General features: G+C 66.2%; 1 protein-coding gene across 1 annotated transcript in view; it reads right to left on the bottom strand.

The window, feature by feature from the left end:
* Positions 1–3485: 3485 nt before the first annotated feature.
* Positions 3486–15435, bottom strand: part of HS3ST2 (heparan sulfate-glucosamine 3-sulfotransferase 2) — a 63781-nt gene continuing 51831 nt past the window's right edge. The window contains exon 2 of the mRNA XM_016155521.2: positions 3486–4808. Within this exon, the coding sequence (XP_016011007.2) occupies positions 4190–4808 (619 nt within the window). The 3' untranslated portion in view covers positions 3486–4189. The remainder of the gene's footprint in view (positions 4809–15435) is intronic.

Raw genomic sequence — 15435 nt, 5'->3', positions numbered from 1 at the left:
GGGTGGGGCTGCCTTTCTTCCCTCCCCACCGGGCAGGCAGGTGCGAGGTACAGTCTGAACCTGTGGGCAACTGAGGGTGGTCTCGGACCAGGGGTGCCGTGTGGATGGGCCCACGGTCCCGTCCACCGACTGGAATTTGGCCCAGTGCCCTTCGTCCTCGGTCCCAATTGCCCCGCACCCAGAAACATCACGCCCAGACGGGCGGATAACACTCTTCTCCAGAAGATGGACCCCACGCAGCCCCTAAGACACGCTGCCCCGTCACTGCCTCTGGGAACGGCCCCCTCTCTCCACGCGGCTGCAGGGGGGTCCCTCGTTTGTCAGCGTGACTGTCCCCCTCGTCCGTCCGGAGCGCCGCCGCGTGCGCTGCAGTGGGGAGTTCTGCCCGCGGCGGTGTGAGCAGACCTGGCGCTGTGCCTCGTGTGGCCCCAGGGGGCGCCACTCAAAGCACGGAGCAGCCGCGACCGGGAAGGGCGCAGCTCAGAGGAGGAGACGGGGCCCGCCCCCTCTTGCTCCCGGGGCGGATGTTTGAGGAGACACGGTGACAGCAGAGGCCTGACCCGTCCCCCGGCAGGACGCGGTCACTGCCGCCTGCCTGCCTGGGCCTACCTCCCTGCTTCCGACTCAGGACCAGCCAGGGAAGGTCAAGGACGCCCAGTCACAGGGGACGCCTGGTCCTCGGGAGCCCGCCTGCCCCAGCTCCCCCTGCCGACTGCCTCTCTTAGGGCACCCTGGCTCCTCCCTTGTGCGTCACCAGGGCCCTCACCCGTGGGGCACCCTAGTCCCTCCCCCGTGGGGCGCCCGGCCCCTCCCCCGTGGGGCACACCGGCCCCTTCCCCGTGGGGTGCCCCGTCCCTCCCCCGTGGGGCGCCCCGTCCCTCCCCCGTGGGGCACCCCGCACCCCCCCATGGGTCTTCGCTGCAGTGACTCCTGAAGCAGCAGGCTCCGTGGAGCCCGGCCCTTGCTCACACCGGTGGCCCTGCCTGCGGAGTGACGAGCTCACGTGGGCTGAGCCCCGGTCAGTGGGAGGGCGGAGGGGTCTCAGGTCACGAACGGGAGTCGCCACACAGCCTGCACCGTGGTGGGGGAGAGACTCGCACTCGGAGCCGCACGCGCACACGCGAGAGCTGCGGCTTCCTGGGTTTACACTGTGCTGACGGGCACACCTGAAACTAATCTCTCTAATGTCCACTGTAATTGAAAATAAAATATTTTAAAAACTCCTGAACTCTACTCCTTGGAACCTGCAAGAGTCTGCCCTGGGCGGCCTGGGCGAGGGGGTGCATCTGCCCCGGATTGAAAATCAGGGTTCCGTTCGCCCGCGTCACTCATTTAAAGCGAGCTGGCGAGCTCCGCCCTGCTCATTTGCATGCAGCGATCTATATGCTAATTACGACAGGCTCCCCAGGCCTCCTGGTCCGGCAGCCGAGGATGCTTGTCAAGCCCAGGGAAAAGCTGCCTCTGTGCGCACAGAATGCAGAATTTCCATCAGATCCGGCTGGATCCTCGGCGATCAGGACGAACAGGCGAAGCCCACGGGCTCCTTCCCGGCCGTTCCCCCTGTGCGCGGCGTAACTGCGCCTCCCTTCGGATGCGGCTTCGGCCGTCAGGTGCCAGGCGCACAGGGCGCCACATTCTTGTGGACGGGGAATGTACACGGGCAACTCGTCGGCGTCCCGCGGGCCGCATCCTGCTGGTCACCAGCGAGGCAGGGCCCCGGCTTCCGGGCAGGAGCGGCTCGCCCCGGCCTCGGTGGCCCTTCTCCGTGCCTACGGGGCTGCGACTCCCAGCGCCGGCTCCTGGGCGCCATGGTCGCAGTCATTCGGCCGCCTGTAGGATGCCCGGGGCCGGACAGTGGGCCGCGACACACCCTCGGCGTCTTCCAAGTCGGCCCCTGGTTTCTGAGGAACCGCCATGGCGCCCGGCGGAGCTGACAAAGCACAGTGGCCCCCTGCAGGCTTGGCAACCCTTCCCGGCCACCCGGGGGTCCCATGGAGCTGCCGGGGACGTGTCCCAGCGTGCAGCTCGCTGGGACAGTCCCGTCCGGGCCCCCAGGCCGCCCACGTCCACGCACGCGCTCGGAAGTCCTCCGCCCGACGTCTGCGGAGCGCCCCCCGCATGTGAGCGGGACACACGCTGAGCCCCGAGGAGTTCGCGGTCAGGACAGGCGTTTGCACAGACGACAATCCAGCGGGCACAAGCTGCGACAGGGCCGCGCACGCCGCCGGGCGGCCGCAGGGGCGCGAGCACGTCCTCGGCGCGGCCGGGGCAGGGACACTCGCCCGGAGTCTCGGGGCGGAGGGAGCCGCGGGGCGGAGGGGGACGCGGGGCGGAGGGGGACGCTGGGCGAGGAGGGAGCACGGGAGGAAGAGGGAGCACGCGGGGCGGAGGGGGACGTGGGGCGGAGGGGGACGCGGGGCGGAGGGAGCACGGGGGGCGGAGGGAGCACGCGGGGCGGAGGGGGACGCGGGGCAGAGGGAGCACGCGGGGAGGAGGGAGCACGCGGGGCGGAGGGGGACGCGGGGCGGAGGGAGCACGCGGGGCGGAGGGGGACGCGGGGCGGAGGGAGCACGCGGGGCGGAGGGAGCACGCGGGGCGGAGGGGGACGCGGGGTGGAGGGAGCACGCGGGGCGGAGGGAGCACGGGGGGCGGAGGGAGCACGCGGGGCGGAGGGAGCACGCGGGGCGGAGGGGGACGCGGGGCGGAGGGAGCACGCGGGGAAAAGCGTGCCAAGCCGGGAAAGGCTCATAGCGGAGGGCGGAGGTGGGGTGCGTGGGGGGTTGGGGAGGGCGGGGGTAGGGGGGTTTGGGCCGGGGGGGGGGGGGGGTCCCTTGCAGGAACGGCCCTTTGCGGCGGTCCTGGCACCGTTCGGACTTCATTCTCAGGTCGCTGAGCTCGCGGCACACACCCAGAGCCAGGCCGCGACCGCCGTGCCCACAGGGGCCGGGGCACCGTGTCGGTCAGGGCGGGGCCAGTGGGCGGGGCCCCGGGGGTGCCGGCCCACCCGAGGCGGCAGCCACCTGTCGCCAAGCTGGAGGGCTGGCTCAGTGGCGTAAGCCGCCTGTTTTTTTTTTTCAACCTGAAAATCTATATATTTACATTTTTATAAAACCCTCCCAAATTTTAAATTTGGAAATTACTTCAAACCATTGCGCTGGTCAAACGAAACACGTCTGATGCCCCTCGCCCCGGTGGGTTTCGGCACTCGAGGTGAAAAGCTGAGGCAGGGGGCTGGGACAGTCAGACTTAGGGCTTCGACCCCGCAGGTGCAGCCCAGCAGGGACCTCCTTCCCGCCTCCGCCCCCTCGCTCCGCACCCCGCTGTCCCTGCGCCCCCCCCCCCCCCCCCCCCCCCGGCCGCCCCCACGGGAGCTGAGGGGGTGGTCTATGACCCCGGAGCTGGTCTATGACCTCGGGGTCGATCTGCACGTGAGTTCTGCCAAGCTCAGGCCTGACCCACAGAGAAAAGCCGAGGGCTAAGGACACGAGGGAGCCAGATTTATTTCACGTGGACAGGCATGATGTGGCGGCATGCTGAACATGAAGGCTCGCGTGAGGCAAGTACCCGTAACAGCGGAAGTGTGTGCTTTTGTCCGTGGGGGGCAGGGGGCGTCACTGAGTGGGTTTCAGACAGTCACCCTTCGGGCCGAGCAGAGCCCAGCGCCTCCCACCCAAGGGCCTGGTGCGGGTGGCGGGGGCGCTTCTGGCCCTGCGCGTCCTGCCGGCCAGGAGGACCAGGAGGACGGGGGCGAGGGCGGTGTCCGCCCCCCACCCAGGGCCGCTCAGGAGGGCAAGCTCAGAGGGGTGCATGCCGCTCGGAATTAACAAGCCCTCCCTGGGTCGGGTGGGGACGGGGTCGGGCGGCTGTGCTCACAGCGACAAAGCCAGCTGTGGCCATTGTAACATCCATCGTCCGCTGGCCGGTCCACGCTTCGGAAAGCGGCTTCCCAAGGCCTCTCATGGGCCGAAGGGCAACGGATCGGAACTGACCGGACAGAGGGGGGACAGCTGGTGGCAGGGTCCCCCAGTCTCTTGGCCCTGGCCGGGCTTCCTGGTCCCAGGGTGCTGGGACGCAAGATAGGCAAGGGGCTGGAGCCTGGGTTTGCTCGGGGGAGGGCAGCCGAGGCTCCAGGAACCACCCCTGGGAGAGACCGGCAGGGCCGCCCCCGCACCCCGGCGGGCCGGGCGGCTCACTCCCACCGGAAGTCCTGCCCCACGGCTTCGTAAAACTTGATGTTGTAAGGTCTGTAAAACTCCCGGAGCTGGTCTATGACCTCGGGGTCGATCTGCACGTGAGTTCTGCCTTTGGACTTGCCCAGGCACCGGGGCAGAAGGCTGGACGCGGTCTTTTTCAGGCAGGGGAACCCCTTGGTCTTGTTGAAGTAGAAGTGCTTGTCGGTGATGAGCCTCTTGACGCCCAGGAAGTCCTGCACGCGCCCCATCTCGCCGGCGGGGTCCACGATGAGCCGCTCGCCGCTCACGAAGAGCATCTGGGCCAGCGGGAAGTAGCGCAGCCAGCTCTCCAGGTGCAGCGCGTACAGCCCGATGCGGATGGCGTTCCAGGACGCGTCCACCAGGCCCAGCGTGCGGTTGCGGAAGGACAGGCCCTCGAAGGTGGGGATGTCCGGCTTCTTGGACAGCGTCTGCGTGTAGTCGGAGATGGCGCGCGTCACGGGGTTCCGCACCACCACGATCAGCTTCGTGTCGCGGGACATGTTGAAGATGCGCCGCGGGGCCTCCTGGGTGACAAAGTAGCTGGGCGTCTTCTCCAGCGTGATCTGGCCGCCCACTGTCCGCGGCATCAGGCTCCTGCGGGCAGAAGCAGCACACGGTCAGGTGGGGCGCCTGGCCCCCCGCGCCTGGCCCCCGAGTCGCGGCCCCTCCAGTCCTCGCGACGCTCGGGGGGAACCCACTTCCACTCCTGCTGGTTTTATTTTTTGGCCTTTAACGGATTTGCTTCGGGAAAGGAAACGACCTGCATGTCGCTCGGCAAGGGCGAGCCGCGCGATGCTCTGGCCGGTTAACGGCGTCGGGGACGAAGGGTGAGTGGAGAAGGCCAGGCGCTTAGCCCGGAAGGGACGCCGAGGCCCTGAGGAAGGTGGCGCGGGGAGGGGACGGGAGCAGAGCGGGAAGTCGAGGACAACGGAGGACCGCTCCTTGTGTAACCTCTGACGCCGCGCGACACCGCGAACGCGTTTATTGCACATTCGACAGAGGGCGCCACCGAGTGCTGTTCTGGAGAAAGACGCTTCTCCGAGTGTGGTAAGAATATCTCTGTGTGTGTGGGTGTGGGGGGGGCGGGGGGGCTCGTTCTGTAGGCATAGCAGGTTTTAGAAGTGAGCGCTGCGTCTTCTCCTGCGTCCTGAAGTCGGTGTGAAGGAGCACGCCCCGGGCCCCGACGCCACGCCTCTCCGAAGGTCGCGTTTTATCCAAAACCCGTTTTTCTTAATCCCGGATGCCCCTTAGACCACCGGAGGAATTTTTTTAAAATACAGATGTCCGGGCCGCATCCCGGGCCAACTGGCGAACACTCCCTGGGGGCGGGGGCTTCTGCTCGCTCGGCAGGTCGCTCAGACGGAAGGCAGAGCTGAGAATCACCAGCGGACTGCTCTGACGCCCGGCGACGTGTGCCGCCCCCCAGCAGTCGGCCTCGGGTTTCGCTGGTTCCCGGGGCCCCCGGCGTCCCTGCTCAGCCTCCCGGTTCTGGGGCCAAGTATCTCCACCTTCTCTTCCCTCTCAGCAGCCCTCAGCCCCGCCCCCCTGGGGGCTTGTCACGGGAATCGCCCTGGACCTGTGACAGCTCACCCCGACATCCCACTCGAGGGCTGTGCAAAGCTCGTCCGCCCAGAGCCTGTACGTGCGACCTCGTCTGGACACAGGGTCTCTGCAGATGCAGGTCGAGGCTCTTGAGAGGAGCTCCTCCCGGGCTAGGGTGGGCCCCGAGTCCTGGGGAGAGGAGGTGGGCAGAGACGAAGGGCCTGGGAAGGGGGACGCAGCGCAGGCGGCAATGTGCCGCGAGCCGGGGAACGCCGAGAAGCCACGGCGGGCGACCGCCTCCGTTCTTTCTGCACGAGCCACAGCCGCGGACTCGTTCTGCTCGATCCTCAGGTGTGTCCGTGATCGCCTCGACTTCACCGTCTTCAGGCCATCTCTGGACCCAGCGAACGGTCACTCCAGTAGCTGCTCCTTCCTCCTCCTCCTCCTCCTCCTCCTCCTCCTCCTCCTCCGCCGCCGGCGCGATCACCACCTTCCTCGTGTCACTCGCTCTGCCAGGCTCTAATCGTGCGGCCTCCCCACCCACGAGGGTTTCTGACTCTGCCTCCGGGTGGCCGGGCGGCAGGGCAGGAAACCGCCGACCCTTCAGGTGACTACCACCCACCCGAAGCTGCCTGCACGCAGCCCGCCCCCCTCCCGCTGGCCTCGGGGCGCAGGCAGGCGGGGGGCCCCTGTCCCCCTGTGCTGCCGCCTCCCTGCGACCTGCCCTTTACCCCCTCGGCCCTCCCGAGTCGCTGTGTGGCGGAAAGGCTGATGCGGCCGACACTTTGCTGTCGGGCCCAAGTCTGTAATGAACCTTCGTGAGCTGGGCATTTCAGTGGTATTTATCAATGCTGAGTAGCCGTTATTATTATTATTATTATTATTTTTTAGTGGACATCATTATTAACAAACGGTTACAGGGGCACTTGATAGAATTCTTTGGCCAGATTGTCTCAGAAATCCGGCTGTTAGGTTACGGCCTTGGCACACGAGGCGTTGGCCTCCGTGACGTAAGGAGACCAACTCCCAGAAGCGTGACAGTGCGTTTAAACGCGCGGACTCTCCAGGCTCTGTGGGTCTCCAGCACGGAGTAGTTAGCCTGACGAGCCGTTAGACAGGCTCCTCTGCAAAACCGTTTAACGCGCTAGAAATCATGCACGAGAGAGTGAAGAGGGTGGCGTCTCGCAAGCTCGTTTGTCTACGGAGCCGCACGCTTCGGCCGGGAGCCCCGACGAACACCTCCGTTGCCGGCCTGGAGGGTTCTGACCCATTCCAACGACCGACCTTCGGAGCCTCGCGCCTCCCTCGGTCACAAAGCCCCTGTGGGCGGGGCGGGGTGCGTCTCCTTTGCGCCCATATGTCCAGAGTCCGCCACAGCCCCCGGCACAGGGAAGGCCTCCATCAGCGTTTCTGAGGGTTCAAGGAAGCCGACACCCCGCTCGAGCCAGCGTGGAAGCTCTCGCCCCCTTTCCAGATTCTCGAGTCTCTCCTCACCCCTCTGGGCCGCACGTCGGCCCCCTCTCCCCCTTCCACGTGGCCTCGCTGGGCGACCCGGTCCCTCGCCAGCCTCTCCCCAGCACCTGGGCGCTGCCGGCGCGACCCCGTGGACCGTGCCTGGCCCCGACCGCGCTGATTCCTCCCCGGACCGAGCTGTCTCTCTTGCTGTTTCGCGGATGACATGCCGTGAACCCGCGCACGGGGCACAAGGCCTGCCATCCGAGCCCCTCCCGCGCCCGCCGCCCCGCATCCTCTGACCTTTGCCTCCCCGGCTTCTCCCGTCTCCCCGCGCGGCCCTCGCCTTCCGCTCCTCAGAGCACAGACCTGTCTCGACCTCGGGGCGCATTCTGTGTCCGCCGGGGGAATCTTTCCAGAGCAAATCCAGCCTCGTCAGCCGTCGGTCACTCTTCTGAACAGAGCCCATGTTCCTCCGCTTGGCACTCGAGGCCACCGCTCACCTTCCGGAAGCAAATCCCTGGCGCCCCCTGCCTGGCGCCCCCGGTGCTCACGCCGCGCGGAACACAAAATCCCTCCTCCACGCGCTGGGCACTCGCCGAGTGTTTTTGGTTTTATGTTTTTAAGACTGGATCATCTCTCTCGTCTCCCTCTCCCTGGTGGACGAACATTCATTCACTTTTCTGAATCTGAACCCAAAGCCACACCCCCTGCGAACCCCTCCTGCAACGCCCCGGCCTCCCTGTGTCCGTGTATCCGGCTACCAGGGGCGCGGTCCTGTGCCCCTCCCCGCCACGCTTCGTTTACGCCGGCAGTGGGGAGTTTCTTGTTCGCTTTTGCCTTCCTTGCACGATAACCCGAGAACCCGGCACACCACGGGTGCCCAGCAAACCGAGAAAACATCCAGGGTCGAAGGCAGGTTCGGTCCCCAGAGGTGATCGGGGTCAGTTTGCGAAGTCCGGCCATTTCTTGGCTTCTGGCTTTGGGCGGAGAAAGGATTCAGCAGATGGTCCCGGGGCGGGGAGAGGTGGGGCTGTGGTCACCTGCAGGGTGGCTGGGAAGGGGCGGCGGGCCAGCCGTGCCGCACCCTGGGGCCGCCCAGAGGTGCGTCGATGCCCGGGCCCCATGCCAGACTCACGAAGGCAGGCGCTCCGGGCACCTGCCGTCGTGGAGCTCCGGGCCGCACCGGCGGGCGGCACTGCTGCGGACGGCCTGTTCCTGCAGCCGCGCAGCCTCACAAGGGTCGCCCAGAAGGTCGGCCAGGGCGCGCCTCGGGACGCAGTGGGGCTGGGGAGCAGCCCAGGCACCTCCGTTTCTGTCGCGCTCTCTCCCGTGAGCGGAGCAGCTTGGGAGTGCACGGCAGACGCGGTCATCGCCGTCTCGGACGCGGCGTGCTGGGGGGTGCGCCTACGGCCCCGCCTGCGGCCGCCGCCCCTGGCCCCGGCCAGAGTGGCAGCTCCGGGAGAACGGGGTGGGGGGGGTGGGAGCCTCTCTCGGCCGCAGCGGTGTCGTCAGCCGTAGTGGGGCTGCGGTCGCGACAAGCCGAAGGGAAGGCGTCGGGCTTCGACCCGGCCCGGCGAGGAGGCGGCACATCGGCGTGCGCCCACGGGCCGCGCGCCCCTTCCCGGGCCCCCGAAGTCTGCAGTCTTATCCTCTTCCTGCGAGAAAACCCACGGACTTCCTGTGGCCCCCGCCAAATAAAAATCCCTAAATACTCCTCCTGTCGGCTTGGAAATGGCATTTCTGCCCCACCCGGTCGGGCAGAGCCAGTGCCCGCGGCCACCCCGTCCACACCGGGGGACGTCCTGAGCGTGGGGGAGCAGGCGGGAGCCTGGCCGGCAGGGCCCCCCGGGGGCGTCCGGAGCCGGCACCTCCGGCGGTTACCCACGGGCTCGCTGGAAGGCTGCGTTTTCTGCTGGATCTGTAAACCCCGGGCGTGTGTTTGGGTCTGTGGTGACTTCAGCTCCTAGGCGGGCAGCCAGTCCCCTTGAGAACCCTTGGCGTCTCCAGGGGGATAATTAGGAGCGGAAGAGGATGGAAGGACCTGCTGCGAGAAACCACCTCTGGAAACGAACCCCACTCTGGAAGCGAACCCCTCACGCGCGGGGCCGAGTGTGGGCGCCGCATGGGGCCACTTCCCCCGGTCAGGCGAGCGGAGACGCGGGGACCCCTCCCTTCCCTCGGTCAGGGGTCAGGCTGAGGGGAGACGCGGGCACCCCTTCTTTCTGAGGCCACAGCCCCGGGCGCCCGCAGCAGCGTCACGCAGGAGCGAAGCACTAAGGGACAGCCCGTCGGAAGTTCCTCACTGCTCGCGGGGCGACGGCCTTGACAGGGCCCGCGTGACTCCTTACCTGGCCCGTGACCACCCGGGTCCTGGTCACCACGGGCTGGGGTGTGGGCAGGTGGCACGATGCCGGCCAAAGGGGATGAACTTTCACATATAAGACGAATGACTCAGATGCATGTCTGAGTGAGAACGCAGCCTGGGACACAGAAGCTGCTCTAAGCGTCCCGCTGAGACCAGGCCTGGGAAGACGGCAGCTCCGTGAGGGCGCGGACCTGCAGACGGACTTGTCCGCGGCGGTCGCTGTGCGGCGTGCGGTGCGTTAAATAAATCTTCGCGGTGTCTGTCTTTGAGAAAACAAGCACGCGGCCCTCACCGGCCACACACGCCGCCCGCTCGGGCCTGAACGTCTGCCCCCCCGGATCCGCACACACGTCCGCTCGGGCCTGAACGTCTGCCCCCCCGGATCCGCACCCTGGTGCCCTCGCCCCCGTGGCGACGGCACTGGGAGGCAGGGCCCGTGGGCGGCGACGAGGTGACGAGGCAGGAGCTCTCAGGAACGGGCTTAGGAAAGGACAGGAGAGAGACGGTCTCTCCCCACCGCCCGAGGACAAGGCACGACGCTGGCCTTGAAACCGGGAGCTGTGTCCCCACCAAGAGCCGCACGGGCCGGCACCCTGGCCTTGGACTCCCACCCCCCAGACTGTGAGACACGAAGCTGTTGTTCAGCCCCTCGGTCTGTTGCGGCCGCCCCAGCCGACCAACACGTGGCCGCGGACGCCTGGACGTGGCCACTCGCTAACACTGGTCGGCAGCGGCCGGGCCGGACGTGCTCAGCCCTGTGGGCCAGCCGCCCTGCTCTGTCCTCACGCTGGCCCCACGAGGCGGGCGCGCTCACGGGGCCCGTCCGTGGGCTGGAGAAGCCGGGACACTCAGAGCTGTAGCCCGTCGCCAGAGCAACACAGCGCATTGCGAAGTTTGGATTCGAGCGAGACTCCAGCACCAGGAGGAACCGTGAGAACATAAAACCAGTCTTGGCGCGAGGACAGCCTTTCTGGGCACGAGGCGGAAGCCGCGGCGGGCCCTGAGGAGTGGGGCTCCGTGGCAAACGCACGTGTCCGGCTGGAAGAACACCGTGAGCCAGAGGAAAGCGAGTCGCTGGCAAAATATTTGCAGCCTGCGAGAGAAACAAAGGGCGACTTCATACATATCCACGTTTTTGAGTCTACGTTTTCAAAGCGCTCGCACGTCACCGAGAGAAAGAGGTCCAGCTGGGAGGATGGGACGCGAAAGGGCCACGAACGGAAGAGGGACACAGGGACAGGACTCCGTCCCTCTTCAAGGCACGTCGTGCCCGACGCTGACTGCCATCTGCCCGCCGGCCCCGGAGGCGCACCGGGAGAACCGCGCCGGCTGTGGCTGGCCAGCCCGGCGCCCTGCGCGCGCCCCGGCGTGGGCCACGGCGCCAGCGGGTGGCGGCTCTGCCGTCTGCCCCGCAGCGTGCACACGCCCTGTGACCCGCAGTCCCGCCTCTGGAGGGCTCTTGGCGCCGCACGTGACGACCGTGTGCCTGGCCCGGCGCAGCGTCTGCGGCAGAGGCGGGCCCCGCGTTTCCCGGCCACCCCTGCGCCGGGCGGGCCGTGCGGCTGCCCGAGCCGCGGGCAGTGAGTGGAGGCGCAGGGCGTCACCTCCAGGCCAGGGCGCCCGCGAGGCGGGCTGACCGCCCCACTGTCTTTTCAGTCCGCTGAACGCGGAGAACTCTGGCCGCAGAAGGCTGGCCAGTCCGAAAACAGAAGACCGCTTCCCGCTGGGAAACCAACGCCCTTGGGCCGTGGTGAGCGAGGAACCCACCTTCACGTCGGGGTTAGTGGGTCACGGCAGCTGCCGCTGACCTAACCACTGAGCACTGTTCGTGATGGAAAGGGCCAGAGGCGACCTGCAGAGGACGCTGGTTAGATACGGCACAGCGAGGCCAGGCCCGGGCCGTCACGTGGCTGGTGCACAGCGAGGTGGGTCTATGTCAGTGACGGAGATGTCTCCTCGAGCGCAGAGCGAGCTGCGAAGCCGCGAGCCGAACGGGCTCCCACCGCGACCCGATCGCCTCTGGAGGATGACCGGGGACCTGGCATGCAGGTGGCAGAGATCGGGACTTTATCTACACCTTTACCTTTCCACTCACTGGGCTGATTTTCTTTGCCATGAGCCTGTATTCTTCGTAGTTAAAAAAAAAAAAAAAAAAGCTAATGAGAAACGATGTTTAAGAGTCTCCACTGGGGGAAGGGCCCATGTGGAAGCAGCTGCTGGCCTCAGGGGAGGAAGCCGTCTGGAGGAGCCGGGGAGCGAGGGAGGGCGAGGGAGGGCGCGGGGGACAGGACAGAGCCCCCCCACCCCGCCCCCAGGAAGCCCTGGGAAGGAGGAAGGAGGGAGGAGGGGGGGCCGGACATGGGGATGGGCAAACGGCTTCTGCTGCCGCATGCACAGCTCCGGTCACCGTCCAGACAACCGGACCTCAGTTCCTCAGGCACCCTCGGTGGGACCATGCGGACACTATCGGGGGTCCCTGGGATCGCTCCCCCTCTTTCTCTGTCTGGGCTGAGCTGCCCACACTTCAGACCCCCCTTCCCTGGAGGGGGTCCCTTCAGTAGAGCTTCAAGCACTCTCCACGGGAGAGGCCTAGGGTCCTTTTGAAATGCAGATTCCCCAGCTGCAGGGAGGAGGCCCCACATTTCCACCAGCACCTGTGAGGCTGGCCACCTGCACCAGGGGACCCCGCCTGCCCCCGGCCACCCCGCTGCCTGGACCTAGCTGAGCAGCCGGGTCCTCCGCCCTGGAGCACAGTCGGTGGGCGTTTGGTGCGTTAAACGGGGCTGGCTGTTGACGTTAGGGAAGGAACTGGGGGTGACTGGGCCCAGGGCACGCTGCGCAGAGGCCAGCTTTTCCACTTCCCGGCCCTGGCACTGTCATGGCAGTGGCTGGTGATGATGGGGACGTCGCCCGGCTGTCACGCGGCCTAAACGTGGGACGGTCCCACGGAAACCGTTAGGCACGGTACCCAGGCATCTGCGGCTCCTCCTTCTCGACTTAATTTAGTGTTTCTGTTTCTTTTTGGTTTATTTATTGATTGATATGTAATTGATATGTAACACATCAGTTGCGAGTGTACAACATCATAATTTGATACTTGCACATACTGGGAAGTAATCATCCATCACAAAATTTTTTTTCCTCGCGATGAGAACTTTTAAGATTTATTCTCCTAGCAACTTTCAGACACACAGCACAGACGTTGACTCTGTGTGGTTTAAGTCTTTGATTTTCAGAAAGACAGTCACCCATCCCTCTCCCTTTCCTGCTATAGCCTTACATAGCTCCTTTTCTGCCCGGAGTTCTAGAAATACAGCTCCCAGGCTCCTCGTGCCCATCCCCAGCCTGTGGCACCCGCCTCCACCCCGTCGCCCTCCGGGGCAGCGCCCCGGGTACCCGCCTCGACGCCGCAGCTCTCCGCGGTGCCCGGGGCCTCAGCCCACTTCTCATGTCTCAGGCGACGGCCCCGCCGCCCCCACGTCTGGTCTATACGCAAATCCGGCCGGGAACCTGCTACCCCGTCGCATCTGACACCCGTCGCAGCCTGCTCGGACTGCCGCGGCCCCCGCCCCACGGCCAGGGCTGCAGGGCGCAGCGGGTCCAGCCTTTCTCCAGCCGGGCTCCACTCTGCAGCACCCAGTCTGTGTGACGCCCTCCACCCCCCCCCCCACGCTATCGCCATCCGGAAAGCAAGATGGGCTACCAGCGACGGTTCCAGAGTGGCTTGGGGGCTCTTCACGCCCCCGCGGTCCCCCAAATCCAAGGGGGGGAGGGCTGCTGGAGAGCACCTAGACCCGCCAGGCTGGCTCTGCGGCCACCCCCAGGGCGGCCTCGGCCCCGCTGGTGATGCCACTACGTTCCTCGGGCCAGTTCGCTCTGCCTCTCGGCACAGCGACCGTTTCCGACCCTTCCCGCTCTCTGCGAGTGACCGAGCCTGCCCACTCCTGCCCCTCTCGGCGAACGAGCTCCCGTCACACTCCCTAGAGAATACGGGAACCGGAAGAAGGGAAGGTCCCCACTCTCCTGCTGCCGGTGCACAGCGTCCCCACGCTGGCCGGCCCGGGCTGAGGGTGGAGCTGGTCACCCGGCGGCCTCCCATGCCGGTCTCCCCGTCTGTGCACCGCCACCTCCCCGTGTCCCCTGCCGCGGTGCCCACGGGCGCCGCCACCCTGCACCCGCACCGGGATCCACCCTAAGGACCCGTTGGTCCCCTCCGGTCTGCCAACTCCCTGCCCAGTGACCGGATGAGTCAGAGAGTTGACTTTTTAACACCGAGAGCCAGTCTCCCACCCCAGAGTCCCCCGGGACTGGCAGGTTTCGAGGGAAGGTGGCCCCACTCCGGCAGCTCAACAGGGCCCCAGTGGGCGGTCATCCCGCTGCGGCTGTGGGAGGGACCGCTGCCCGCCTGCCCGCCGTCATCCCCTGGGAGCCATTGGCCACTGGCGGGGTCCTTTCCATTTCGTCTCCCGCACGGGCAGGTGCGTCGGAAGCCAGGAAGCCCCGTGGCTGCGAAGGCTCAGCAGGCCGGCTCGCCGATGGTGCCGGGAGCAGGGAGAGCAGGGGGCAGTGCGGCCGGGGGGAGCACGGGAAGCCGGCTGCTCGCGGACCACCCCGGCCGCCGCCGCGCCCAGCCACGTGTGTGGGTGCTGTGGCGACGAGACTTCTGCGAGGCCCAAGCCCCGCCTGCAAAACCTGGACGCTCGTCCAGGCGCTGGTGCGGAACGGCCCGGCTCCGCGTTTCGGCTCCGGAAGGCCTTCGGGGTCCCGCGAGACGAGCTGGCGGACGGCCCGGAGTCCCAGCCCTGTCCTTGCTGTCCCCAGGCCTCCGCTGCTCGCTCTGCCTGGAGCACTTGCCCCTGGATCGTCCCGCGGCTCCGTCCTCCTCATCCTCGCGTCTTCTCCAAACGCCGCGGCTCGTTTCCCTCGGAGCCCCGCGCGCGAGCTGTGATTAGCTTGCGTGTCAGTTCATCCACGGCCTTTCTTCCCGGGGAGTCTGCGAGCCCCAGCGGGAAGGGACGGCGTCTTCCTCGCGGACTGCGGCATCGTCGGCCCTTGTCGCTGAGCCATCCCATCGCGGGCAGCCGAAAAGGAGTGACTCGTGCTCACCACACGAATGGCGGGGGACGGAACCCAAGCCCTGGCACCAGCAGGCCTGGGCTCCCGGGGGCGGCGCGGCCGGCTGATTCTTCAGAAGGTGTTTCCCAGAGCGCGGTCACGTACCGCCCATGCCGTGCGACTGATTCATGGCTAAAGTCACTTTTTTTTTTTTTTTTTTTTTTTTACAGCTATGCGGTTATTCGAATGTATTTTAGAAAACTGGAGCCTGGACATCACCTTTATCTAGCAGATTTTGTTACCTGGGATGAGGCTTAAAGATGAAGCGAACGTAGGAAATGCGAATTGACCTAAAGACAGATACTAAGTAAATAATGGTAGAAGTGGTACGTGAATGTGGTAAAAAGAGGAAGCGACCCTTCGATAACAGAAATCGACAAACCTCTGGCTCAAAACATCGTGAATAGGGCCACAAGGAACCCAGCCAGAGTGATGTGGACATACACTGATCCGACAAGGAATTACTAAGCACCTGCTTTTCGCCGGCCATCGTGCGAGGCGCCGGAGTCAGGGCCCTAAAGAAGACAGGGCTAGCCCTCGCCCGCATGAGCCTCTCATCCAGCGGAGGATAAAACGGGCAAATAAATAAATATGTAATCGCAACCTGGGGGGAAGGAAGAGGCCAGTCTAACGAGGGGGCTGAGCGGTCGGAGGAATCCCGAGGCGACGTTGGAGCAGGAGGTCGAGAGGCGAGCGCAGGCACCCGTGAAAGCCCGGAGGGTGCCGCGCAAAGACAATGGGCAC

This window comes from Rousettus aegyptiacus, unplaced genomic scaffold (assembly GCF_014176215.1).
Source record: "Rousettus aegyptiacus isolate mRouAeg1 unplaced genomic scaffold, mRouAeg1.p scaffold_m13_p_8, whole genome shotgun sequence".
In the NCBI taxonomy this organism is placed as follows: domain Eukaryota; kingdom Metazoa; phylum Chordata; class Mammalia; order Chiroptera; family Pteropodidae; genus Rousettus; species Rousettus aegyptiacus.
This window is presented reverse-complemented; position numbering and strand designations above follow the sequence as displayed.